General features: G+C 37.7%; 2 protein-coding genes across 6 annotated transcripts; one reads left to right on the top strand and one right to left on the bottom strand.

The window, feature by feature from the left end:
• Positions 1–1,513: 1,513 nt before the first annotated feature.
• Positions 1,514–21,127, top strand: LOC21399438 (chlorophyll synthase, chloroplastic). Of its 4 annotated transcripts, none has more exons than XM_024170677.1 (15): positions 1,514–1,784; positions 2,024–2,068; positions 2,240–2,316; positions 2,636–2,723; positions 3,093–3,178; positions 3,287–3,373; positions 3,788–3,853; positions 3,937–4,020; positions 4,116–4,177; positions 4,805–4,880; positions 4,958–5,020; positions 5,106–5,187; positions 18,040–18,116; positions 18,307–18,354; positions 20,771–21,127. In XM_024170677.1, exons 1-15 carry the CDS (start codon positions 1,679–1,681, stop codon positions 20,831–20,833), a joined length of 1,110 nt encoding a protein of 369 aa, XP_024026445.1. In that variant the 5' UTR covers positions 1,514–1,678; the 3' UTR covers positions 20,834–21,127. The 4 variants fall into 4 exon arrangements, with proteins under 4 accessions (XP_024026445.1, XP_024026444.1, XP_024026443.1 ...); XM_024170676.1 differs by having other exon boundaries at positions 2,237–2,316; XM_024170675.1 differs by having other exon boundaries at positions 1,514–1,949.
• Positions 21,128–23,554: 2,427 nt separating this feature from the next.
• On the bottom strand, positions 23,555–24,518 carry LOC21399433 (em-like protein GEA1). Of its 2 annotated transcripts, XM_024170682.1 has the most exons (3): positions 24,274–24,518; positions 24,125–24,173; positions 23,555–24,004 (listed from the first exon to the last, which is right to left on the bottom strand). In XM_024170682.1, the coding sequence occupies exons 1-3, from the start codon at positions 24,386–24,388 to the stop codon at positions 23,827–23,829; spliced, it is 342 nt and encodes a 113-aa protein (XP_024026450.1). In that variant the 5' UTR covers positions 24,389–24,518; the 3' UTR covers positions 23,555–23,826. The 2 variants fall into 2 exon arrangements, with proteins under 2 accessions (XP_024026450.1, XP_010104242.1); XM_010105940.2 differs by having other exon boundaries at positions 23,555–24,173.
• Positions 24,519–26,229: the final 1,711 nt, after the last annotated feature.

Genomic DNA, 26,229 nt, shown 5'->3' with positions numbered 1-26,229 from the left:
AATTGTTGTGGGCAGTTAAGATGACCGTAATTAATAATCTTAAATTAATATATAAAGTAATTGATAATTATTTAACAAATAAAAATTAATATATTAATAATATAATAATAATGAATAAATTATCATTAATGAGTAAATTAATAATTAAGCTATATATATAATAAATTAATATGCTAAATAATTTTAAAAAAGCAATAAGTAATTAATTATAAGTAATTATTATGTTAGTAATGTCCTCATATTTATTAGATTATAAGCAATTAATTAGTGTATTAAGAAAAATAATCAGTATATACATAATTTATTAATATTCTTTTTACTCTTTAAATTATTAACTTTTAGTTACATAATTAAACAATTAGTTAATTAATTACTAATTAATAGATTATAATTAATATAATATATGATTGATATATCAATTACTTATTTAGGGCTTGTTCTTTTGAGTGAAAAACTCAAAAAAATACAACTTGAGTTACAATTGGCATGTTCTTTTGTCTAAAAAATTCAAAAAAAGACAACTCGAGTTCTAACTTTATTCAAGTTCACGTTCTTTTAAGTTTTAACTTTATTCAACTTTACTCAACTTTATTCAAGTTACAACTTCAACTCAAGTTATCTTGTTCTTTTGAGTGAAAAACTCAAAAAAATGCAACTCAAGTCTCAATTTTATTCGAGTTCATATTCTTTTAAGTTTAAACTCGAGTTCAAACTCGAGTTTAGGACTAAAACTCGAGTTCAAGTTTCCCCTCCAACTCGAGTTCAGAAACTCAAACTCAAATTAATGAACAGTATTTTTTTTATTCTTAAAAATGCTATAACTTTTTCGTTTTAATTCTGATTGAGATGATTTTTTTTCTATGCGTTGACAACGAAAAGACGAATAAAACCCGACCCATATACCCTATTAAAATTTTTCATCAGCATTGAGTTTTTATTAAAATACTATCTAAATACAAATTCAAGTTTTGATTAACTCAAACACAAACTCAAAAAGATTATTATCTCAAACCATAACTCAAATGTACACAACCAAACACAAACTCAAGTTACAAGTTCAACTCAAGTTATAACTCAAATTCAACTCAAGAATTATACTCAAGTTAAACTCTAAAAGAACAAGCCCTTAATAACCTATTACTACTTGTTTATGGTTAATATGTTATATAATTAATTTTTAATAATTAATCTTTAACTAAATAAATAATTACTATATTAATAATTATTTTATTAACAAAATTAAAAACTTAATAATTAATTATAAATTCTTAAAATTTTTTTTAAAAAAACTTTTTATAATTTTATCGAATATCATTATCAATTTTTAAGACTTATTTAATTTATTAATTTAAATTTTTAATTTAAATTAAAATATAATTTTATGTAATAATTTTTTATTCTAATAAAAAATTAAATATAATTATTTTTAAAAACTTTTTATCATAATAAATTTAAATTATAAATTTAAATAGTAAAATAAACGTACTCCTAATATTGAAGCCAAAAACGTACTCCTAAAAATGATTTAGCTCCGACAAGCACTACCAAACGTAGCAGCCTTAGACCTCAAAAAGTTATCACCTGGAAATTATTGAAGGCCAAAAGTCTCTCCTCTTTCAAGCTCTCCGCCCAATCCTCTCCCTCCTCGTTCAGAGAGAGCTCCACTCAGCTTCCATCAATGGCGTCAGTTCTCAACACAGTTCCCTCCCTACGACTATCCAACATCAACACCTCACGAGTTCGGCCTCGCCCCATCGCTACGCCGCTTTCCGTTTCATTCACCAGTGAGTTAGTTAGCTCACTTATTGCCCCGTTTGGTTGCCGAGAAAATTCAAATGTTGTTAGAAAAACAAAAAGAACTAAGCTTCAAGTCAAAAAAAAAAAAGAGGAGTTATTTTCAAGAGCCGTTTATTTCTCCTTTTGGTCTCAGGGAAAAATTCAACTTCTTGGTAAAATTCACCTTTTTGACTTCTTTATTGTTCAACTATTTTTCAATGCCGCTGAGAATTTGTCAGCTTTTCAGGGAGGAGACTTACGATTAGGGCAGCAGAGACCGATGCGGATAAAGGTCTTCTGAGCTTCTAAGCTACTCTCTCTCTCTCTCTGTGTTTTTTTTTTTTTTTTCAAGTTTCTTTAGTTAATTTATAGTTATATTTTTTTATTTTTAATATAGCTTTAGATGAGAGTGAGATGAAATGAGGGGATTGGGGTTTAGTTGATGACTATTTATGCTTAGCAGTGAAATCTAAGGCGCCGGCCGGCAATGGGTCGAGCTTCAACCAGCTTCTTGGGATTAAAGGAGCTGCTCAAGAAACTGTACGTCATAAATTTTGGATTCAATTTAATAATTGTTATATAAATTCTATTAAATAGTCTTCAAAAAATGTTCAGCTTATTACAGTTTTTAATATACAGATTCTAGTCAGAAAGAACTTGTAATTTCTAAATTATCATTAAACCCGCTATAAGAACTACTGCTAGTTCAAATGTGCAGTAAATCGTACCCATTTCAGAACTATAGCTATATCCCAAAAAAGAGAAGATAAAAATAAAAATTAAAAGAAAATTTTGAATTGTATGACATGTGAAAAGGTGAAGACTTGTAGAGTTTGATTGTATGAGTTGGAATGTTCAGAATAAATGGAAGATTCGTCTTCAGCTGACAAAGCCTGTCACTTGGCCGCCGTTGATTTGGGGAGTAGTTTGTGGAGCTGCTGCTTCTGGTACTTACTTTGCTTACAATAGATATAAATCGTTTGTGATACATGTAATTTTCTGAATTAAATTCCAATTTAAATTGATTTGTGCAATTTTCCGTCCATTACTCGGACGAAAATACAAGATGATAATATGCTAACCACTGTTTAATGGTTTGATTTTATCTTATTTTTACTTTAAAAACTTAAGCTATGTGTCCCTGTAGAACCAGAACTGTTACTATATGCCTATTATTTAACACTCTGGGAGCATATATCCAATACCATGATATGGATTTGATCAGACTAGTAAATGCTCTCATCACCGAAATACAGCTGTAATGTTTCGTGAAATGCTCTTATCTATAGCATGAATAGAACTTTTTCACTTTGCAGGAAATTTTCACTGGACTCCTGAGGACGTTGCCAAATCAATTGTTTGTATGATGATGTCTGGTCCATTTCTCACGGGATATACACAGGTCCCTTATAGTGAATATACAAACTTGATATTAGTGTTGATTGACATTTTACTGACATGTTATACTCAAATGACCTCTCTGGTCATTTCATTTTTTCTCTTTATTTAGACAATCAATGATTGGTATGACCGAGAGATTGATGCCATCAATGAACCCTATCGTCCAATTCCTTCAGGGGCAATATCCGAGAATGAGGTAGAAGTTTGATTAATATTACTACAGTTGGATTGATATGCACATTTTATTTAAGATAAGTACCTAAACCTCCCGTGTCATATGAAAAACTTTCCTTTTGACAAGATTTGGTCAAACTCCCGTGCAAAAAGACCATTTTAACTACAAGATTGACCAAATTGCTCAAACTCAAAGTTTTCTGAAGTTTGTTAAAATGGTCTTTTCTTCACACCCTAAAAATTTGTCAAAAAGGAGGTTTCGATTCTTTGAACATGAAATTAAAACACTATTGATGGTTGTTTCATCCTGAAAAGATAGGGTAAAACATGACTTTTAAGGCATTTCAATAAGAGACAGAGGTGGTTTAGTTACTTATCCTTTTTTTTTTTTTTTTCCAATTCTATTCTATATTATTTTTATTTCAAATTCTGCCAGGTTATTACGCAAATCTGGGTTCTACTTCTAGGAGGCATTGGCTTGGCTGGTCTGTTAGATGTTTGGGTGAGTGGGTTAAACAATAGGTACTTTGCTTTTCTAAGAAAATGCTTTCATGGATATAGACTCATGATCTTACTCATCTATAGGCAGGACATGACTTCCCTATAGTTTTTTACCTTGCTTTGGGTGGATCCCTGCTGTCTTATATATACTCTGCACCACCTTTAAAGGTATTTTCTTTTTCCTCATGTTTTAGAGCTAACTTTCTCTGATTTTCAAGGAGGCGTAAATCCTCAATCCTGATTATGCTCCATACTTGTTGCAGCTGAAACAAAATGGATGGATTGGAAATTTTGCCCTTGGAGCTAGTTATATCAGTTTGCCTTGGTGCAACATCCTCACTCTTCTTAAGATCCTTGATCTTCATATAATTGAAGCCATCAAATTTGAGATATAGTCTTTGAGTTGTTGACACATGATGAAGTTTATGAGTTTATGATCCACCATTTTTTATGATTGCATTCAAAAGATTTTATCATGATGTTTTAGAGAAGTATTTATCTAGTTTTCTTTTTGTGGAGGTTTGGTTTTTTGTTTTATTTTATTTTATTTTGACAGAGAGAAAGAAATAAGAGCCTAGCAGAGTTTTGACCATCAAATCAGAAAAGTAGAAAAACACCTAAATCTTTCTTGAATTATATGACCTTTTTTGTGTTAATTACCTAGACCAAGGAGTGTTAAAAATGACGATCATTACCAATTTCATTTGTGAGGTTTGTGCTTTTAAGTAAAACTTTATCCTTCTTATTTAAAGCCATTAGATGTTCACAAATGTGATGGTGGTGTGCAAGTTATGGGCTGTACCTAAGCTTCTAAGATTGATTATCTTTGTCCTAGTTTACTTAACTCTTATAGCTAATTATAAACTGATTAAAAATGAGAAAAGCTGTATGAGCTGTCTTAAATGTATATGATGTTGTTATAAGAAGTATTATGTTGATCTCCTATTGATAGGTGGGCTGGTCAAGCTTTATTTGGGACCCTTACACCTGATATAGTTGTTCTCACGCTCTTGTACAGTATAGCTGGGGTATGTGTTGCACATAAGTATGTGTCTTGATGTATGTGTCACATAATTTGGTCTAACTGAACACGTTACTTTTTCAGTTGGGTATCGCCATTGTCAATGACTTTAAAAGTGTTGAAGGAGATAGAGCACTGGGACTTCAGGTCTTAAATATTTTTCCTTCATAATTTTCTAAAACGTCCTTAGAGGCTGACACTATTACTAATTATTTGTTAATGCTGTTTTCAGTCGCTCCCTGTAGCTTTTGGTGCAGAAACTGCTAAATGGATTTGCGTTGGTGCAATTGACATAACTCAATTATCTGTGGCTGGTAAGTTTTTTGTGTTTTGACGTTCTTTCTTTTTTCTTGATAAATTTTTGCTTATTATAAAAAGAAAAATCACATTGCTTCAAGTTCTTTCTTTCTTTCAAAATTTAAGTTTTGCTGGTAGTTTATAACAGTACTGCCTTTTTCTGTTCAAGAATGTTTATGTACTAAATTATGGCATTAGAAACTACTCAAATATTATTATTATTATTATTATTGTTATTTATTTTTTTATAGGAAACGAAAATTTCATTAATCAAATGAAATCTTTACAAAAGTTTTTGGACGGATGAGAGATCCATCCTCAATTATTATGTTATCTTATCCATAACTTAGAGGAAGAATGTCTAAAACAGATGAGCTTTACCTTGTCTATGGAAATATATACGTAGGTATGGGCATTCCAAGCAGTAAACTTGTAAAACCTATCAATTAAATATATAGGTCCAAGATTAACTTGCTTACTTGACATATCATTTTTCCTTGCGCTCTGAAGACTGCGAAAGAAATATGGGGTGGGAATTTGTTAACATGCTTGGTCCTTTCTGACTGTCTCTTTGCGACTCTGGGCTGACATTTTTATTTTATGGAAAACAACATAATTCAGACACATTTATCAGAACAATGAAGAGTAATATCTATTGTCAAACTTACGTTCATTTTTGTTAGTTATATATTTTTAAGTCGCCTTTGAAGTGAATCTCATGAGAAGATAAATTTTAGTGGCTTGCTTCTGATTATCACCTATTTTGATTGGCTGATAAAACATGATAGAGTATTGTTTTCTGCATCTAGTTAAAGTGGAAAGACATGAACGTATTTCGGACTTCCCTAAACTGAAAAGCTGGGGAGTGCCTTTATATATATATATATATATATTTTTTTTTTTTTAGAAGAAACAAACTTTATTGATTATTTAGGAAAGGGGAGGGAGGAAGAATTATCCTCACCAAACCAAACCCAAAAATACAATGAAGTTTATGACCGCAAACGAAGCAGTAGCTTTTCCATAAAACAAGAGTAAGGCTGAATAAAAGGAGCCCAACTCCTGATAAAATCCAAAAAAAATAGGTCTACTGAACTCTTTGGCCCTATAAACCCACAATGAAACCCAATACTTTATTTTATCCCAAAGAAAATAGCCATCCTCATGATCCTCGAAAATCCTGTTATTCCTTTCTAACCATAAACCCCAAAAAGTAGCTGAAATTGTAGCCTTCCATAGAATGACTCCCCTTTGGCTGAAGCTTGATGGGGGAGGAAACACCAGTAGCTCTCTACAACTTCGAGGTATGACCCAAGTGAGACCGAACTTCTTCAACACCAAGGACCATAGAAGTTGGGAATAAGCACAATGAAGAAATAGATGATCTGCTGATTCTCCACTGTCCTTGCACAAACAACACCAGCCTGGAGAGATGGAGAGATAAGGACTTCGACGCTGCATCAAGTCACGAGTATTTACCTTATTTAGGGTGAGCAACCAGCAGAAAACCTGAACCTTGATGGGGGTCGAGATTTCCAAATGTTCTCGTAGAAGTCAAAACTCGCAACTGACAAGTCGGCTGTCAATGAAGAAAAAAGTGATTTCACTGAAAACATACCACTACTTTCAGACGCCCACTCCCTTCTATCATGAATTAGATGAGTAATTCTTATTCTCTCCACATTCCAATTTACTCAGAAACCTCCCTATCTGTTAAATTCCTTGGGAATCTGAAATCCCACACTATTCGTCCATCTTCATGATCTTCGATCTCCGCTACAAAAAGTGATATTGGCTGATTTTGGAGGGGAGGAATTCTATACAGATGAGGAAATCTTAAACATAATGGACCGCCTTCAATCCAATAATCTTCCCAAAATCTCACGATTTCTCTGGAGCCAACCTTCCACCTGACCTGTTGGGAAAAACCTACAAATGCTGACTGAATTGACTTCCATGGGCATCTAAAAGTTACTCTTGAAGCTTCTCCTGTATTTTGAGCCAATCCATCTTTCCCTGCAACCACCCTATACCATAACGAATCAAATTCCAAAGGAAACCTCCATAGCCATTTTGCTAGCAAGGCCTGATTTCTCTTCCTCATATTGCCAATGCCCAAGCCTCCCACTTCTTTTGGTCTAGAAACCTCATTCCAAGCCACCAAATGAGTTGCACTATCTTCAGAGAACCCCTCCCAAAAGAAATCTCTCATCTCATGAGTTTCTCAATCATCTCTGCTACTGCAACAGGGATTCTAAATATCGACATAGTAGACAGGCACGGCAGATAAAATTGACTGAATAAGAGTCAGGGTCCGTTTGGTAGTGATTTTCAGAGCCCAAAAGTGATTTCACATCCATCCACAACTACTTTTAGCGTTTGGTAAAAAGTGCATAAACCAATTCTAAGAGAATTTCAGCTAAATGAGCAGCTAGAAGCGGAAGCGGCAATTTTGATGCTTCTACTTTTAGATTCCCGGTCAATCACTTGATAGCATTAATGATAATTTTATAATACCACAAATACCCCTAAAAACTTTTAAAAATGACTAACTGTGTCCTTATTTACCCTTACAGACTATAATCTTGCTTTATTCCCCTCCACCCAAAACTCCTATCTCTTCTTTTTTCCTTTTTTTTTCCTTCGTACTTTGCTATGACACATTGATTTTGGCTACACCATTAGATGATTGGAGATCCTTTCCGCTCCGTTGTTTGTGACTTTTCAAATTTTCTTGGATTTCCAAGGTATGTAATAATAGTGGCTCTTATGAGATTGCTTTGTGAGGTTTTAATATTGTTACTCACGTGTGGTTTAGTTGTTATCATTTACATAAAATTTGATGGGAAAATATTCTAATTTTGATTAGAAAATGAGGAACAAATTTATGTTATTTTTTTGCTCATAACTAAAGTATTACCCTATATATATATATATAAAACAAACAAGTATTTGTTTGATAGAATTACTATATTTATATATTTAAAATTTTATGGTATGTCTATTTTGATCATTTTAACACCTCACATCAATTCAACTATACAATTTACCAAACACTATTATCCCGTTGTTAGAATCAACAACACTTTTAAAATCACAGTTTACCAAACACTTAGGAGCTTTATGTAATAGCTGATTCTCTCTTCAGCACAGCTGAAAGCAATTTTTCTAAAATCTACAGTAATACCAAATTGGCTCCTAGCCTTCCTCCTTTTGACGGGAATGCTTTTCTCCACCCATACAATGTCTTTGCTACTCTAGCTACTACCGGATTCCAGAAAGATGACTGTAATGGGTTCCCGCCCAATGATAAACTCAAATATTTGACCAGCCAAGATCCTACTGAGCGTCCAACAATACCAGCCAACCTGGATAGCCGCCCTTCATCAATATTTACACCCATAATAATGCTTTTATCCAGATTTGTCTTCATACCCGAGACTAATAAAAAAATCTCCAATATCGAGGTTAAGTTCATCAAACTTTCCTCCTCTGGTGAGCTAAAAAACAATGTATCATCCACGAATTGGAGTTGACTTATCTTCACATTCGATCTGCCCACGCTAAGAGGAGACAAAAGAGAGGCACTGACAGCTCTGTCCACTAGCCTACTCAACACGTCAACCACCAAAGTAAACAGATGAGGATAGGGGATCCCCCTGTTGCAACCCTCTTGAGGCTACAAATTTGCCCCTTGGCCTCCCATTAATCAACACAGAGTAGTTAACAGAGCCAATACACCCCGCAATCCACTTTCTCCACCTAGCGCCAAACCCTTTTCTCTCCATCGCAATGCTCTATATAGTCTTCCACCACCTCATTCGCAGTCAAAACCAAGTCTAATATGCGCCTCCCTTCAACAAACGCTTCATGAATTTCTGAAATCGTCTCCTTTATACCTCCTTCATCGGTAACACCTTTGATATAATTTTATATAGGCCCGTGACCAAACTGATAGGTCTGAAGTCCATAATTTTACAAGAATTTACTTTTTTTGGTATCAAACAGATATATGTCTCGTTGGTAATATTATTAATGATACTGATAAGAGCTGAACAGATTCGAGAACAAAACCAAGAAGAAGATTGAAAAAAGAAGATGAATTCAACTAGAGAACTTTATTGATGACAACAAATGTACACTGAAATGCGGATCTTTGAGGGTCCGCTACCTCCCCGTACTTGGAATGGTTCCAAGATTTTTACAACAAACTGATTATCCCCAATGATCCCTTCTTTTTGTTTTTCTCACCCTTTTATACATTTCCTTATTCATTAACTACTAACACTCTTCCTTAGTAAGCTACTAATACTAACAATCTTTCACAGTAAGCTATTGACAGCCTCCCCAAACCAGAACCCCACTTCCTAGCCCGTTTATTCTTCCTAATATACACTTGCTTGAGTAAGGGCTTATCAATTACACCCCCGCTCAAAAAAGTCACCTTGTCCTCAAGGTGGAAAGCCGAAAATTGGCGCTGAATAACCTCAAACAGCTCCCACGAAGACTCAAAGTCAGGAAGATGGCACCATTTGATCAGAACCTCCAAGGAACCACTGGTGGGAGAGAAACGGGTATCCAGGACCTGGTCCGGTTCAACTTGCAACGTCAAATCCTCAGACAAGATGGGAGGTAAAGATTGACGAATATCCACAGAACCAAGAGCCTTCTTCAAATGGGAAACATGAAAAACAGGGTGAATCCGAGCATGGGAAGGAAGTTGTAGCCGGTACGCCACTGGGCCGACGCGAGCAAGAATCTGAAAAGGCCCGTAACAGCGAGGCGCAAGCTTCTCATTCACCATACACACCAACACTCGATGTCGATACGGCTGGAGTTTCAGAAAAACCATGTCTCCCACTTCGAATGTCACGGAGCGACACTTCTTGTTGGCATGGTCTTGCATAGACTGTTGAGCGCGGCCCAAATGGTCTTTCAATTCAGCCAAAAGCGCATCTCGATCGCATAGTTGCTGCTCCAATTCCGATGTAGTCGGGGAACCGGCCTCATAAGGAACCAACCGCGGAGGATCTCGACCATAGAGAGCTTTGAAAGGCGTCATGACAGCCGAAACATGAAAGCTCGAATTGTACCAATATTCCGCCCACGGAAGGTGTGTAAACCACTGCTGAGGTTGACCGGAAACAAAACAACGCAAGTAGGCCTCTAAACAGCGGTTGACGACCTCAGTTTGCCCATCCGTTTGTGGGTGATACGTCGTACTCCGACACAAAGTGGTGCCCTGTAACCGAAAGAGTTCCTTCCAAAAGTGGCTCATAAAAACCTTGTCTCGATCGGAAATTATACTCCGCGGAAAACCATCCCAAACTCGATGAGGTATGGGTAGAGGCTGCAACAAACCCGCAGGTGAAAAAGTTGACGACTTATGTTGCTGGCAAACGACACAAGCAGCCACAAAAAGCTCGACATCATTGCGCATACCTTTCCAATAAAACTCCATTGCCAACCGCTTGTAAGTCTTGAAGACCCCCGAATGGCCGCCAATCTTACTACTATGAAACTCACGCAACAAGATTGGAATAAGATGGGATTGTGGAGGAACTACCAACTGGCCTTTGTATAGTAAGTGCCCCCTTTGAAGAGAAAACCCTTTCAAAGAAGGTGTTCCGACCAGTAACTCATCCACGATTTTGTTGAACCCCGGATCCGCCTTGACCTGCCGCTGCAAGCCCTCAATATTAAGCACCATTGGAGTGGTCATGACCATTAAAGCAAGCCCCACTTGTTGCCTCGAAAGGGCATCCGCCACCTTATTTTCCGTACCCGGCTTGTATTGAATCTCAAAATCATAGCCAAGCAATTTACATAGCCATTTCTAATGCTCCACACTCACCAATCGCCGTTCCAATAGAAACTTCAAACTTTTCTAATCAGTGCGCACCACAAAACGTCTTCCCAACAAATAAGGTCGCCACTTCTGAATTGCCAACACAATGGCCATTAATTCCCGCTCATAGATTGATTTGGCTCGAGCGCGCGCCGAAAGAACTTGGCTAAAATAAGCGATGGGGCGCTGCTGTTGCATCAAAACCGCTCCTATGCCAAACCCCGAAGCGTCAGATTCTACCACAAAGGGTTGAGAAAAATCTGGCAAGGCCAGCACAGGAATCTCAGTCATAGCTTTTTTTAAGTGCTAAAAAGCATCCTTGGCCTCAGAATTCCATTGGAAGGCGTCCTTCTTAAGTTGTTGCGTCAACGGCCATGAAATACGCCCGTACCCTTCCACAAAACGACGGTAATAACCTGTGAGGTCCAGGAATCCCCGTAATTCCTTGATGGACTGCAGAGTAGGCCAATCCAACATAGCTTGTACGTTGGTGGAATCCGCTGAGACACCATCCTTAGAGACAATATGCCCCAAGTACTCCAATTGCTCCTGTGCGAAGATACATTTTTTTTGATTGACATACAATTGGTTGGGTTCCAAGACCGAAAGAATTATGTCCATATGCTCCAAATGGTCCTCCTAAGAACGACTGTAAATCAAAATGTCGTCAAAGAATACCAGCACAAAGCGACGTAAGAACGGCTTTAATACCTCATTCATTAAAGACTGAAATGTAGCCGGCGCATTTGTCAATCCGAAAGGCATAACGAGAAACTCATAGTGACCCTCAGGTGTGCGAAAAGCAGTCTTAGGGACGTCCTCGTCACACATGCGGATTTGATGATACCCTGATTTCAAATCTAGTTTGGTGAAAATGGTGGCCCTGCACAACTCGTCCAACAACTCCTCAATCACCGGAATTGAAAATTTATCCGGAAATGTGGCTTTGTTTAGCTCTCGATAATCCACACAGAATCTCCAACTGCCATCCTTCTTCTTGACAAGCAAAGCTGGACTGGAGAAAGGGCTTGTACTCGGTTGTATAATTCCGGCCGCCAACATTTCTTTTACTAACTTTTCTATTTCATTTTTTTGAAAGTGAGGGTATCGATAAGGCCAGGCACTAATCGGACCGGTGCCATCCTCAAGAATTATGCGGTGGTCTTTCACTCTGTGAGGGTGTAAACCGGCTGGCATGTTAAGGACAGCGGCATGTTTCTGCAACAGTAATCGGAGCTGCTCGTTGCATTCCTCTACCTTGCCGTGGCCCTGCTCTACACTTAAGTGACTCAGCTCCAAGTAAATGCCCTAACCCTCATGACGAATTGTGCGCATCATGGCCTTGAGGGAAACCAGTGATCTCGTAAGACTAGCATCTCCCTTCAACGTTACACTCTCCCCATGTACTTTAAATCTCATTACTTGAGTCTTCCAATTGACATTCATACTTCCTAGAGTCTCAAGCCATTGCATTCCTAGGATAACATCTATTACTCCCAACTCTAAAGGCAAGAAATTTTCAATTATGGTCAAGTTTTGCATGGACAACACCACCTCTTTACATAATCCCTGCTCTTGTACCGACTGTTCCGTGCCAGTTTGGACACCAAAACCAGTTGTAGGGGTTATGGGCAGCAATAATTCGGAAGCCAATGTGAGAGAAATAAAATTGTGTAGCTCCGGAGTCAATTAGGACAATTACCTCACGGTGACCAATCTTGCCCTTAATCTTCATGGTCTTTGGTGTAGTTAACCCCATTACGGAATTCGAGGACAACTCAATCACCTCAGTATGTAGCAACTCCTCCGACTCCTCTTTTGTCTCTTCCAACTCAATCTCCTCATTTTCCAAGTCGTCCTCATCGCTAACTAACATAATCCGCAACTCCCTCTTCTTACAGCGATGCCCAACAGTAAACTTTTCGTCACAACGAAAACATAATCCCCTATTTCTCTTCTCTTGTAACTCTGAATTGAATAATTTCTGGAATGGAAAATCCTTCTTCGGCCTCTTGACACTAGGGCTGCCTTGAGGCTGATTCGTTGTGGTTCCCATTGGCGGATTTGCTGTGAACCCCGCTGCTTGAGGTCGCCAAACCTGAGACCCTCCCATCCTCCTCCGCAACAAATTTTTCTCTTCAATTCGCTGCGCGATATCCATGATTTCAGAGAGTCCCTCTAGCTTAAGTAAGCATAATTCAGCCCGGATGTCAGCCTTCAATCCATTCACAAAAATGCCTTCAAGGATATCCTCCGGCACTTCTTGTAAAGCGGCAGCCGATACCTCAAAATTCTGGCGATATTCAGCCACCGTACTTGTTTGCCTAGGCGCCAAAAGCCACTCACACAAATTCCCCTCTTGAGAAGAAGGAAAACGTTGTAGGAGAGCCACCTTGAAGTCAATCCAAGTGACGAAAGGTCGCCGCTGATTCTGCCATTTAAACCACGATAGTGCATCTCCTTCTAGGGCAATACCAGCGGTAATTAGTTTTTCCATCTCCGAGAACCTATTGAGGGAGAAAAATTGGTCCATTCTAAATAACCAGCCATCAGGATCAATCCCACTGAACAACGGGTAATCCAATTGCTTCCGCCGAACCGGTGACAACTCCTCACCTCCCCACAGCTCTCCATAGTTACCGACGAAGTCCATGGGATCCTCAACCTCGTTTTCTTCCTAACGACGTCTACCCTCCTTGCCGGTGTTCACGCCAAATCAGATTCCCTCGTAACGGCCATCCACGCTCGGCCTAGTTCCTCCATTAACCGTACAAGGTCCTCTTCCTCCTTCACCATTTCGGCCATCGCGCAGGTCTCGACCATCCTCGAAAGTCCTACCAACTCGGGAATCGCCGCGCCGTCCTTCACGAAGGCCCCTTTCTCCGTCGCCGGCCTCGCTGCCCCTGGGTCGGCCATTCCGGTCATCGTGGTTGAAATCGGAACGATTTCCATTCGCGATTCGTACCCTTGCGCGCGTGATTTCTTCCCCGACCAGACTTTTCTTGCTGTCCACACCTCGGCATTTTCCCCGCACCCGTTCCCTAGAAACACTAGGTTTGGCCAACTTCCCTAGATCGCGTTCGTCCTCCTCCACCAGACTCGCAACATCGCGAGTTAAACCTTGGCCCTACCCTGCCTTTTCTTCCCGAACCCTCACGGCGCCTGAACGAGAACCATTCGCCGCCGCCGCCACGGTTAGCAGTCGCATCTGCTCCTCCAACAGCCGGCACAGATCTGACACGTTCTGGTTCATTTCAGCCATGCTATGGTTCATTTCAGCCCTGCTATGGTTCATTTACCTCACCAATTTCTTTTTCCACCGAAGCCTTGACTTGTTGAATCTCCTTCTCCACCGCCTCAAATTTCTCCTCCGTTTTCCTAGCCGCCATAATCACCCATAAACGATGCTCTGATACCAAAATGATAAGAGCTGAACACATTCGAGAACAAAACCAAGAAAAAGATTGAAAAAAGAAGATGAATTCAACTAGAGAACTTTATTGATGACAGCAAATGTACACTGAAACGCGGATCTTTGAGTGTCCGCTACCTCCCCGTACTTGGAATGGTTCCAAGATTTTTACAACAAACTGATTATCCTCAATGATCCCTTCTTTCTATTTTTCTCTCCCTTTTATACATTTCCTTATTCATTAACTACTAACAATCTTCCTTAGTAAGCGACTAATACTAACAATCTTCCTTAGTAAGCTACTACTACTAACAATCTTTCACAGTAAGCTATTGACAGCCTCCCCAAACCAGAGCCCCACTTTCTAAGCCCGTTTTTTCTTCCTAATATACACTTGCCTGAGTAAGGGCTTATCAGATACCAAGCCTTCAAAACTCTTTAATCACCTTCACCACATCTTCTTTCAAAAAGTCCTAGCACTCTTGAAAAGATGACGTAAATCCATCCGGGCCGGGAGCCTTATTTCCGCACAATTGAAGACTGCTCTTTTAATCTCATCTTCTTTAAAAGGCTTTTCCAAAGATTCGGACGCATGTGTAGAAATCGGATTCCATTCGAGCCCTTCAATTCCAGAAAATTCCCCTCCCGATGATTTATATAGCTTCTCATAGAATTCAACTGTCCTCTTTGTGATTTCCTCTTCATCCTCTGTCTCCAATTTTTATACGGTATTCCTTGTTTTCCTCGCACTAAGCGAGCAATGGAAAAGTTTGGAATTTGCATCACCTTCTCGCACCCATATGGATTTGCACTTTAATCTCAAGGCCCTATCCTCCTCAATCAATTAGAAGAGCTTGTTTTTTTCCTTCCTCTCCAATAATAAAACCGAAGACCAAACAGAACTCCCTTCCTTTTGGTCAATCTCCTCGATTCTCTTTAGAGCTTTCCTCTTCTCCACTCTTTTAGCCTCGGCTACCTCCCAACTCCACCTTTTGACTTTTTCCTTCATCAACTTCAACTTCTGCATACAACGATATCCATCCAACCTCTAACTTCTTCCTCCCACCACCCTTTTATATGTTTTATTAACTCCTTATTCTAGAGCCAGGTTTTATCAAATCTAAAGGGAGAGGGACCCCATGCTGGCGGTTTTGTATGGTAAAGGACGGGGCAATGATCTGAAATTGTCCGAACCGTTGCTTCCTGGTGCCCAAATGGAAAAAACTCCATCCATCCTTGGGGGAGCAAAACCCTGTCCAATCTACAACATATCGGAGAATGTCTAAAATTGGACCATGTAAATTTCGCATTATGAAAGGCGGATCCGTCAGCCTCAAATCTTTAATGAGCTCATCAAACAACTTCATGCTCCTAGTAACTCTACTGGCTCTTTTCTGACAAGATCGAGTAATGTTGAAGTCTCCACATACACACCATCTCTGTCCACATAAGCTCCAAATCCCTGCTAACTTATCCCAAAACAATTCTCTTTTATTGTAATGATTGGGGCCATATACACTTGTGACCCACCAGACCTCCCCTTCTTCTTCAACTTTAACAGTAACCGAAAACTCACCCAAAAAACTCTCAACTACTTTAATTAGTCTAACATCCCAAATTACCAACACACCACCGGAACAACCCACAGCCGGCAACAACTCCCATTCTTTGAACCGTGATTGCCAAATGCTACCAACAAATCTACTATCTACTTCCATTCTTTTAATTTCTTGAAGAATCAAAATATCAGGGTTTTCTTTGCCTACGACTTCCCTAACTCCCCTCATTTTAATTCCTCCTCTGATATTCCATGTCATCAGCTTCATTTGTTATTATCAACACCCCCATTATCCTCCTTATCATAGCGGATATTGAACTCCAGATTCTTCAATTCACGGTTTTGGCCATTTCTTCTTGCTGTCCTTGCAGTCCCTTCAATGATGCCTTGACTTACTTTCTCTGAAACTGAAAGTTGGATCCGCATATTCTGAAGCATTGACTGGATTTTACTCCACTCCACTCTCCTTCCTCCGACCGATTGTCAGTGTACTAAACTGCTCCTCTCTCGCTATTAACCTGTTTCTCCTCCCGAGCAAGATTCAACCCCTTCCGATTCTTGTTCCCCTTTGATCCTACCAATTTCTGTTTTTCTCCCTTCCAATAGCCCGCCTTCCTCCTCCATCTCACTTGGCGGCACCGATGCTAATGGAGACAGAACTAGAGCATTAAAACAAAGCTCCAAGTTATTACCCGCTTGCTTGACTTCGGCTAGTCCCTCCGAGTCTGGCGCCATAAGCAGTCTAACCTCTTAAAGACCCAAAAAGCCCTTCCTCTCACCTGTTCCATCGCTCTCTTCTGTTGAGCAGAACGGAGAAACTGATCTCGTACTGCTATCATCTTCCGAGATATCCTCATCGTGAGGAACAATCTCTTCCCCTTCGAAGTCAGCCCACACTGCATTTGGAATGAAATCCGCTTCTCTTACATCCGATTGTTTCTTCTGGTACTTCCTGGCTCGTCTGTAGAATAGAGGGAAAGGTTTGATTCTGCGGTTTTCCAAATCCCCGTCGCTGGAATAATGTAGAACTGGTTTTTTGGGACTCGCCTGATTTTCCTCCAATTTGTTAGCAGATTAATTCATAGATTAGATAGATTAGAATCATAAGATTAGAATCATTTTTAATTTATGTGTATTTTTTGTGAAAAAAAATATTGTAATAAATCATGAATTATTATTCGAATTATGAATCGCCTAACCAAACAATCCCTTAGTCTTGGCCTCGATGAAATCTGACTTCTTTTTGGGCCTCCACAGCTTGACCACCCTATTTGAATCCACCCTAGCTGGTTCTGAGGATGCTTTGACCAAGCCCACCTTCGAATTGAACCAGGGCTGGTTCTTATCACTGAGCCCATCACTTATAGGCCCAATATCTGATTCGGCCCGATTGTTATTAGACGACTTCTCCACTTTTGAAAATTCATTTTATCCCAAAATTCCGAATTTATTGGAGAGAAGAGAAGTAACTCTTTTTCACTTATAGGCCCAATATATTGATAACGTACCTCCCCCTTCTTGTGTCGAGGCCTCCCCATGTCTATCATCCCTATATTCCTGTTTTCACCCATAAAGGTCTTCTTACGTCCTCTTGTCCCTGAATAACAAGCGCCGTTTGAGCTCCTCCCCAGAATCACGTCGAGTTTATCCTTCAAGGTTATCCAACCCGTTCTGGCTCTATCGTTCGAAAGGAAAAGATTCCTGACCACCCCTCCTTGGATTCTCATTATCTTTAAGAACACACCTTCTGTATTGGACAGAATCTCCACAACTGAAGTCATTGATGAGTTGGTGAACTTGTGCTTGAACCCCTGCCCGTTTTGTATCCTCCTCGTCAACCTTTGACTTTAATCAGAAAAAAATTAACTGCTGAGGATGGATTTTGTAATTTGGGTGACAGAATTATTGCTTGTTTTATGAGCGACTGAGGTTTTCTTTGGTTGATTTTGGAGAAAATAATTTTTGCTTTTACACGAGTGAAGTCTCATTATTATGATTTTGTAGGTTATTATTTTCTTTTACACGAGTGAAGTCACATTATGATTTTGCAGGTTATCTGCTTGGGGCTGGAAAACCCTTATATGCCTTGGCTCTCCTTGCGTTAATAGCGCCGCAAGTATTTTTTCAGGTAATACATTTTAGAACTTTTGTGATATCATTGAGGTTCTTTCCTTAGGAAAAATGATTTTATGCTTATATTTTCTTCAGACTTGTAATACGTGATGAACTTCATTAGTTGGACGCCTTAGTTTCGTAGAAGATATAATACTTTTGAAAAACACGGACTGTTTACTAACACCAACTTTTTTACCCCGCAGTTCAAGTACTTTCTTAAAGACCCTGTTAAGTACGATGTCAAATATCAGGTATTTTTTGAACATTTGGACATTTATTTTAAAGGGTTTTTGGCATGTTTATCCCCTGAATTATACGTAATGGCAAGTTGTACCAAGATTCTTAGTTTTGGCAAATTATCCAGCGCATTTTATAGTGTTACAGATGCCCTTGAATTGATAAAGACAATTAAATTTTGGACGTGCACAAGTGCATGTCATGTAAGCTCATAAGAACTAAGAAGGTCATATATTGGAGTTTTGAATAATGACGGGGGCATGTCATACCACATGCACAAATGTGTTTCCCTCCATATTTTAACAGTCATCATTGATTTGAGGCTGTCTTCAAAACTCAAAAACTCGTTCTAATCCAATTCAAGAATTTGCAAGAAACAAATTACTGATCACACATAGAAAGATTAGACACAGACATTTACGAGGTTCGATCAATTGATGTACGTCCTCGGGAGAGAATCACTACAACTTTCCTGAGCCTTTTGAAAGAAGATTACAACACCTCGCAACTCACTAAGAAATCTCTTTTTCACACATTTTTATGAGAACAAGACTTAAACAACACGAAAAAGAACTAATCCTATCTCAGCACAAAAGAACCCCTTTTATACTTAAACCCCTGATAGGCTTTATAAAACAATTTAAGTCCCTCAGCCTATAGGAATTGACACATCATCAATCCTGTAGGCTTTTAGAGAAGAGAAAAGAAACTTCTTATTTCTCATTCATAATAACTTCATACATACTGACCTCCTTATATAGATGAGCCAGAAGATAACAAATAAAGGGAAATAAAACAAATAAGGAAACAAATCAAAAAAAGGACACTGCCTAAACTAATCCCATGACTTTAGGGTAATTATTCTGAATCAGCTAACAATCCTCCTACATAATTACTCTATATTTTTCCACATACAGCAATAGGACAGCCAATCATTCCTAATTTACCGACACCCCCCCTCAAGTTGGTGCATAGATATTGATCATGCCCAACTTGCTTACAAAGAACTCAAAATTCTGCCTAAGTAACCCTTTGGTGAAGACATCGGCAATTTGCTGAGTTGTAGGCAAAAAAGGTATACAGATGACTCCATTTTCAAGCTTCTCCTTTATAAAGTGTATGAATCTCCACATGCTTTGTCCGATCATATTGAACTGGATTATTAGCAATGCTAATAGTTGCTTTATTGTCACAAAAAAGCTTCATCGGAAACTCCACTGGTCTACTAAGTTCTTCCAGTACTCTCTTTAACCAAAGAATCTCACAAATCCCTTGAGCCATTGCCCTATATTCCGCTTCTGCACTACTCCTATTCACCACACTCTATTTTTTGCTTCTCCAGGTTACCAAATTTCCCCATAGGAAGGTACAATATCCAGAGGTAGATCTCATGTCAGTCACAGACCCTGCCGAGTTTGCATCAATGTAGACTTCAATCCTCTGTTGATCACTTTTCCTAAAAAGTAATCCTTTCCCTGGAGTTCCCTTTAAATATATTAAAATTCTGTAAACTGTTTCCAAGTGTTCTTCATAGGGAGAATGCATAAATTGACTCACCATACTGACAGCAAAAGAAATGTCTGGTTGAGTGTGGGATAAATAGATTAACTTTCCCACCAGGCGTTGATATCGACCTGTGTCTACAGGAACTCCTTCCTTAACCTCCCCAAGCTGTGAGTTAAATTCCATAGGAGTGTCTGACGGTTTACAACCATTCATTCCCGTTTCTTCCAACAGATCTAGGATATACTTCCATTGGGAAACTACTATACCTTTCTTAGACCTAGCAATTTCCATTCCAAGGAAGTATCTAAGCGGTCCTAGATCTTTGATCTCAAACTTGGTAGAGAGGCTCTTCTTCAGTTTATCCATTTCCTCAAGATCATCACTAGTGAGGATAATGTCGTCTACATAGACAATCAAAATTGCAATTCTACCTTCTGCAGATGTATTCATAAACAACGTATGATCAGCTTGCCTCTGTAAGAAACCTTGAGTCTTTACAAATCAAATTCGGTAGAGAGGCTCTTCTTCAGTTTATCCATTTCCTCAAGATCATCACCAGTGAGGATAATGTCGTCTACATAGACAATCAAAACTGCAATTCTACCTTCTGCAGAAGTCTTTATAAACAATGTATGATTAGCCTGCCCCTGTAAGAAACCTTGAGTCTTTACAAATGTTGCAAATCTGTCGAAACAGGCCCTCGGGGATTGTTTAAGTCCATATAAAGACTTCCACAACCTGCAACATTTTTTCCCAAAGCTTTCAATAAATCCCGGAGGAGCTTCCATGTACACTTCCTCTTCTAAATCTCCATTTAGGAAGGCATTCTTAATGTCCAGTTAATCTGGGGATTTATATTTCCATCACTGAAGAGAGTGCAATTCATTACCTGTTTTGCATAACCTTGGTTTTCCTATGTTTCAGGCTAGTGCACAGCCATTTCTCGTGCTTGGTCTATTAGTGACTGCTTTAGCAACCAGCCATTGAGATTTTGGGTTGCAATTACTCGGTGGCCTTTGGAGGAGAGACGCGACACAATGGCAGAGGAAGCTTTAGAGCTGGTGCAAAATAACTACTGCTAAAACATGTTGTACTCTCTCTCTCTCTCTCCTCTTTTGGGGAAATTTTGTTCGTTCCTATTTGAGGATTTTCTTTTTTCTGTTTGTATCTGAACCTTAAACATATGTACCTGTTGTAAATTAGGAAACAATTTGCTTACTGATTACCCACCTTGAATTTTTCACCCTAGTTTTTTACAAGACGCCATGGCCTTTTATTCTATCAAGTTTCATGTCTTCAGTGCACCGTGTTTGGTTCTGTTGTTATATACTGAATTCCCAAGCTTACGTGTTCCCATCATGTCATTGCGAGACTAGCTAAAGGAGCTCCACTTATGCATGCGATGATGCCAATATAACATAGGAGAGAGAACAATACACAATAGTAGAAAGTATGATAGTAATTCTAATATTGTTATCGATAACTTCTAATTTTGGCACGACAATTCAAAAAACCAAATGAGTTACACTTGATTTATTCAAAGTTCACAAGTTACTCAACGTCTTTGATTTTGAGACGATACAACTCAACTTGATCCTATATGCCCATCAACATTCCGGTATGTTGTGATGTTATTTTCGGGTCGACAAAAACAATTTAGATCAATAAATCCGATTTATTTTACGTTTGATTTTCATTAGTCACGTTCCCTGTTTTCGGGGCGTGACAGAGTGACATTAGAGTACGGTTTTAGATTTCACTGAACTAAACTTGTGCATGTTTTTCACGGATACATTTTTGTTTTTGTTTCTACATATTTTTGATGATTTGGGACATGTGTCGTTACAGATACAAAGTTGAGTATGTAGTACAGAGTACTGAAAAATTAACATGATCTCTAGTGGCAGAGTTAAAGCATGGACGGAGTACCTAACTTTTTTATCTATTTAATTTTTACCTATAATTTAATATTAGTTTATAAATGTGCTCCCATTAAAATATATTTTCTATAAAAAGTGACCCTGTTTATTTATTTTTTCTTAAACCTATCCTACTATTTTAAGTTATTTAATTGATTTTCTTACTTAATCTCTCAGATAGCCACTATTTTTTTGGTTGAATAATCTTAAACAATATTTGATATTTTTTTGTTATCCACTTTTCTTTCTTCTACGCTTTTATAAAAGGTTTTGTTTTGATTTTGAATTAATACTATTCTAACAGAATAAGTTTTTGTTGATTAATTATGTGTGAATTTTACTTCTTAATCTTAGAGATTAGCTTTGATTTGCGTATTTATAATTTATTTCATTAAAAAAATTGTTAGTAACTATAAGGAAAAAACTAAAAATGGTTAGAAATAAAAAAAAAAAATAAATTTCTTGTGAGTGCTAAATTCTAGAATTTTAGCTCCGTCCTTGACTTAAAGAATGACTTGAGCATTAGAGTATATCATTTGAAGTCAGAGGTTGAAAAGGACTTACGTCAATTAGTAAGACGTCATTCTATGTTTTAATTCCTTAATGGGAGTGAAACTCTTGGTTTAGACAGATAAGTAGTTATTTGAGTTGGTATGAATCTGTTTTTAGATTCTGAGGTTCTTCATGTTATATGAGAAAACTAAGAAAAATCATCTGCTTATGTGACGCTCCTATTGATTTTGTGAAAGGTTAGAATTGGTGAATTTATTTAGCGGTTTTATATTGGATTAGAACTGTTTTGGACAGAATAAAAGTCACTCTACTTCTCGAGATGATATTTGACAGATTCTCTCTCCACTCTTCGAGGTGTAATATGTAGAGTTTTCAGCCACAGGAACGTTGTTAATAGAGTTTCAATGACTCTATCAAGTTATTTGAACAAAATTCAGAGTAGGTGCTACGTATGTTATTAGTTCCAAAATATCATGGGAACTAAAAGCCTTGTTACTGAGTTAAGAATAATTGAGTGAAAGGTAACAAATTTCAAGTCTAAGTACATATTATGCCAAGGTATTGCTTGGAGTATGACTAGTAGACTAGTTTTTGCTTTGAAGTATGATCAGAAAGTTGATCAATATTGTGTCATGACTATTATTTTGTTATATTGTATCATTCTGATTGGGAACCCTAGAGTCAGTTATGGATTTTTTTTTTTAAGAAAATAAAGTGTTGCTGAAAAAATTCTGCAGAAAAAGTATAATTTAGAGTGAGGTTTCAATGTGTTTTTGGAGACATTAGCGAATCCAAACAAAAATTCACTTGTTTCGTTTCTTCCTCTTTAGTCCAATTTTTTTTTTTTTTTTTTTTTTTTTTTTTTCCCCTCTGCAACCCTTTAAACCCATAGGGCACTGAAAAGACTCCCAACTGTTATGGAAGAGGAGAGCTCGTTAAAAATCATATGTTACACAGTAAACTTTAGTTGAAATAAAATAATTACTAAATTTTCGGTGACATATATATTTATATATGTGTGTCTATATTATATAATATCTTTCTCCCTCAAATAACAAACCAATTATTTAGTTGCCGTCTGAAATCAGATCCTTAGCAGCAGCAAATATTTGCATATTCTACCTAGTCTATTACGTTGATAACAACTACTTAAAAGTTTTTAGAATGATATCCCTCAAACCGATCACCTTCATTTTCAAGTGAAAATGTGAAAAACAACAAAATGAACCAAGAAAAAAGCACTAAAGTGTTAAAAAAAAGAAGGCACAAAAAAAAAAAAAAAAAAAAAAACACACCACTGATATTTTTGAAAGGAAAACCCCAAACAACGATTTAACCGCTTTACCAAGACTTGTCCAAACATCGACAACCTGATTAAACGACCTCCTAAAACGAAACTATACTAGGAGTTGACTACATCACAAAAAGCCTAGTCAAATACGACCACCACCATCTACCTAAACGACCAACATAAAATTTAAAAAAAAAAAAAAAAAAGTTAAAAAAAACTACTACTTGCATTTTCGATCCTACGCGACTGAATACTGATTACTTGTTCTTGGTGCGAAACTTGGACTCGTCAATCTCAATCCCTTCCTCCGCAGCTCTCTCTCCTCCAGACTTGTCCGTGGTGCTGAGCCCACCTTTGCGGCCCATCTCCTTGTAGCCCTCATGGCCTATCTGCTCCTTCCTGGTCTCTCCTCCTTTGTGGCCCAGCTCCTTGTACCCTTCATAGCCCAGCTGCTCCTTCCTCGTCTCACCACCTTTGTGGCCCAACTCCTGGTACGCCGCATGGCCCAGCTGCTCCTTCCTGGTCTCTCCTCCTTTGTGGCCCAGCTCCTTGTACCCTTCATGGCCTAGCTGCTCGGCCCTCTTTCGGCCTCCTCGGCTCCGGCCTTTCAATCAACACAGACACAAAGTAATAATACACAAACTGGCTTTTTATGCCATATAAGATATATGATACATCTTACTCGTTAAACTGTACATATATACCTTCAGCAAGGTGCTCTTGAGCCTCGAGGCTTTTCCCACCAGTTCCACCAGGGACGACAGTCTCACCTTGTCTAGCCTTCTCGTCCAGTTCTCGTCTTTCCTGATCCGAAGCCATATTCTCTCCCCAACGGATCTTGACTTGTTTACGTGAGAAAAGTTAGTTTCAGTAGAGCTTTTTGAGTACTAACACAAATACAACTTTTTGTAGTCTTTTTCAAATATTTTGATGGCACTGGAAATGTATATAGAGGTGACATATGTAGTGAAGTTCGGTCATAACATATATATACAGAGGTAAATGTTGGAGCCGAGTTAAAAGCAGAAGAGAGGAGCAAACGACACGTCATGGTATTTACTTGGCTTACGTGGGGGAGAGGAGCTATGTTGTGACGACAAGCGGATCGATTCTGCAGTCAAAATAACGCTGTAAACGCTTCAAGATCGACACGTGTCCTCAGTCCATGGTGAATCACCTTAGCCACCGTAATTGTAACTCGTTAACGTGTGTTTCAGGGTCTTTTTCTTTTCTTTAATCAGCTTTTTCAGGGTTCGTTGACAAGGAGAGAGGGAAGTGTAAAAAGATGGATAAGTATAGGGGTGGTAATTCGGTTGGCAGATCGTGTTTGTGTGTCGACTCATTTAATTGACACGAATAAGTTTGATATAAACATAATTTATTTATTAATCGTGTCAAAATATCAAATCTGAACACAATTTGTATATTGGTAGGTTGACATGATATGACACGAATAACCCATTTATTAAACAGGTTATAAACGTATCGTGTCAACCCGTTGATTACCTATCAATCCGTTTATAAAATGAGTGATAAATGGGTCGTGTTAATCTATTTCTAAACCTATTTTTGAACCTATTTATAAAATAGGTAATAAATGAGTCATGTTAACCTATTTTTGAACATGTTTATAAAACGGGTAATAAATGGGTTGTGTATTGGTGTTACCCAAATATGACATGTTTAATAAACGGGTTATGGCGGGTCAATTGCGGGTTGGCGGGTTAACATGAAAATGACACGTTATTTAATCGTGTTTCACGGATCCGACCTGATTTTGACCCGTACCTATTTATGATAAACCCAAACTCACTAATTTTGTGCGGATTTCGAGTTGTATCGTCGTGTCGTTACTCGGATTGTCGGCCCTAGATAAGTACGAGCTTATATTCCGTGCGTTGCTGCGGAATATATTGTTGTAATATATGAAATATTTAAGATTTTTATATACATATTTACATATATATATATATATATATACATATATGTTATTCAAAATATATTCATACATATATACAAACACATATACAATATAAAATATTGAAGTTGTTTCAATCCTTACTGTTTTTTTTTTAAAGCAAGATAGGAATGTTAAAAAATAAAAATTAGTGAATATAATTTTTAAAGAAATTGACAAACTTTTATCATACATAGTGTAAATTAAATGATATAGAAAAAAATATATTACTTTGTCCTTATACGCTTTTTAAAATGTTATGTTGTTTTTGATTCAGAGTTGATATTGTGGAATATTATTTAAATATGTATTTAAAATAGTAAAAATTATTTTTTATATTTAACATGTTTTATCTTGTGCTTGATCTTTTTATGATTGGCATATGTAGATTAATTGTGGTTGAGTCTGATATCTGTGATGATGGTGTTGGTTAAGGACTGAAATGAAAAAAAAAAATTGATATGTATTTAAAACAATAAAAATTTTTTTAGACATATATGATATAAATTAATAAATTTGTCTTGCCTTTGTGAATCCATTGATGCATAGTCACTATTCTATTCTCTCTCTATTTTGTATTGTGCAAAATATAAAATCAGATAAATCAAAGGGCCCGTTCACTTCGCTGATTCGAGTTTAGATGTGATTTTGTGTGAGAGTTTTTTACTGTAGCAAAAAAGTTAGATGTGACTATTTCTGAGAG

The sequence above is a fragment of the Morus notabilis genome, unplaced genomic scaffold (assembly GCF_000414095.1).
Source record: "Morus notabilis unplaced genomic scaffold, ASM41409v2 Scaffold382, whole genome shotgun sequence".
NCBI classification, from domain to species: domain Eukaryota; kingdom Viridiplantae; phylum Streptophyta; class Magnoliopsida; order Rosales; family Moraceae; genus Morus; species Morus notabilis.
Note: the sequence above shows the minus strand (reverse complement) of the source record. Positions and strands in the feature narration are given on the sequence as shown.

What these genes read in the sequence shown, in the direction of transcription:
- LOC21399433 (XM_010105940.2), bottom strand. Translation starts at nt 24,388, where the DNA reads ATGGCTTCGGATCAGGAAAGACGAGAACTGGACGAGAAGGCTAGACAA. An exon ending in TCAAGAGCACCTTGCTGAAG is followed by an intron (nt 24,174 to 24,273) that starts GTATATATGTAC and finishes GTTGATTGAAAG; the next exon opens with GCCGGAGCCGAGGAGGCCGA.
- LOC21399438 (XM_024170674.1), top strand. Translation starts at nt 1,679, where the DNA reads ATGGCGTCAGTTCTCAACACAGTTCCCTCCCTACGACTATCCAACATC. An exon ending in TTCTCACGGGATATACACAG is followed by an intron (nt 3,179 to 3,286) that starts GTCCCTTATAGT and finishes CTCTTTATTTAG; the next exon opens with ACAATCAATGATTGGTATGA. An exon ending in CTGGTCTGTTAGATGTTTGG is followed by an intron (nt 3,854 to 3,936) that starts GTGAGTGGGTTA and finishes ACTCATCTATAG; the next exon opens with GCAGGACATGACTTCCCTAT.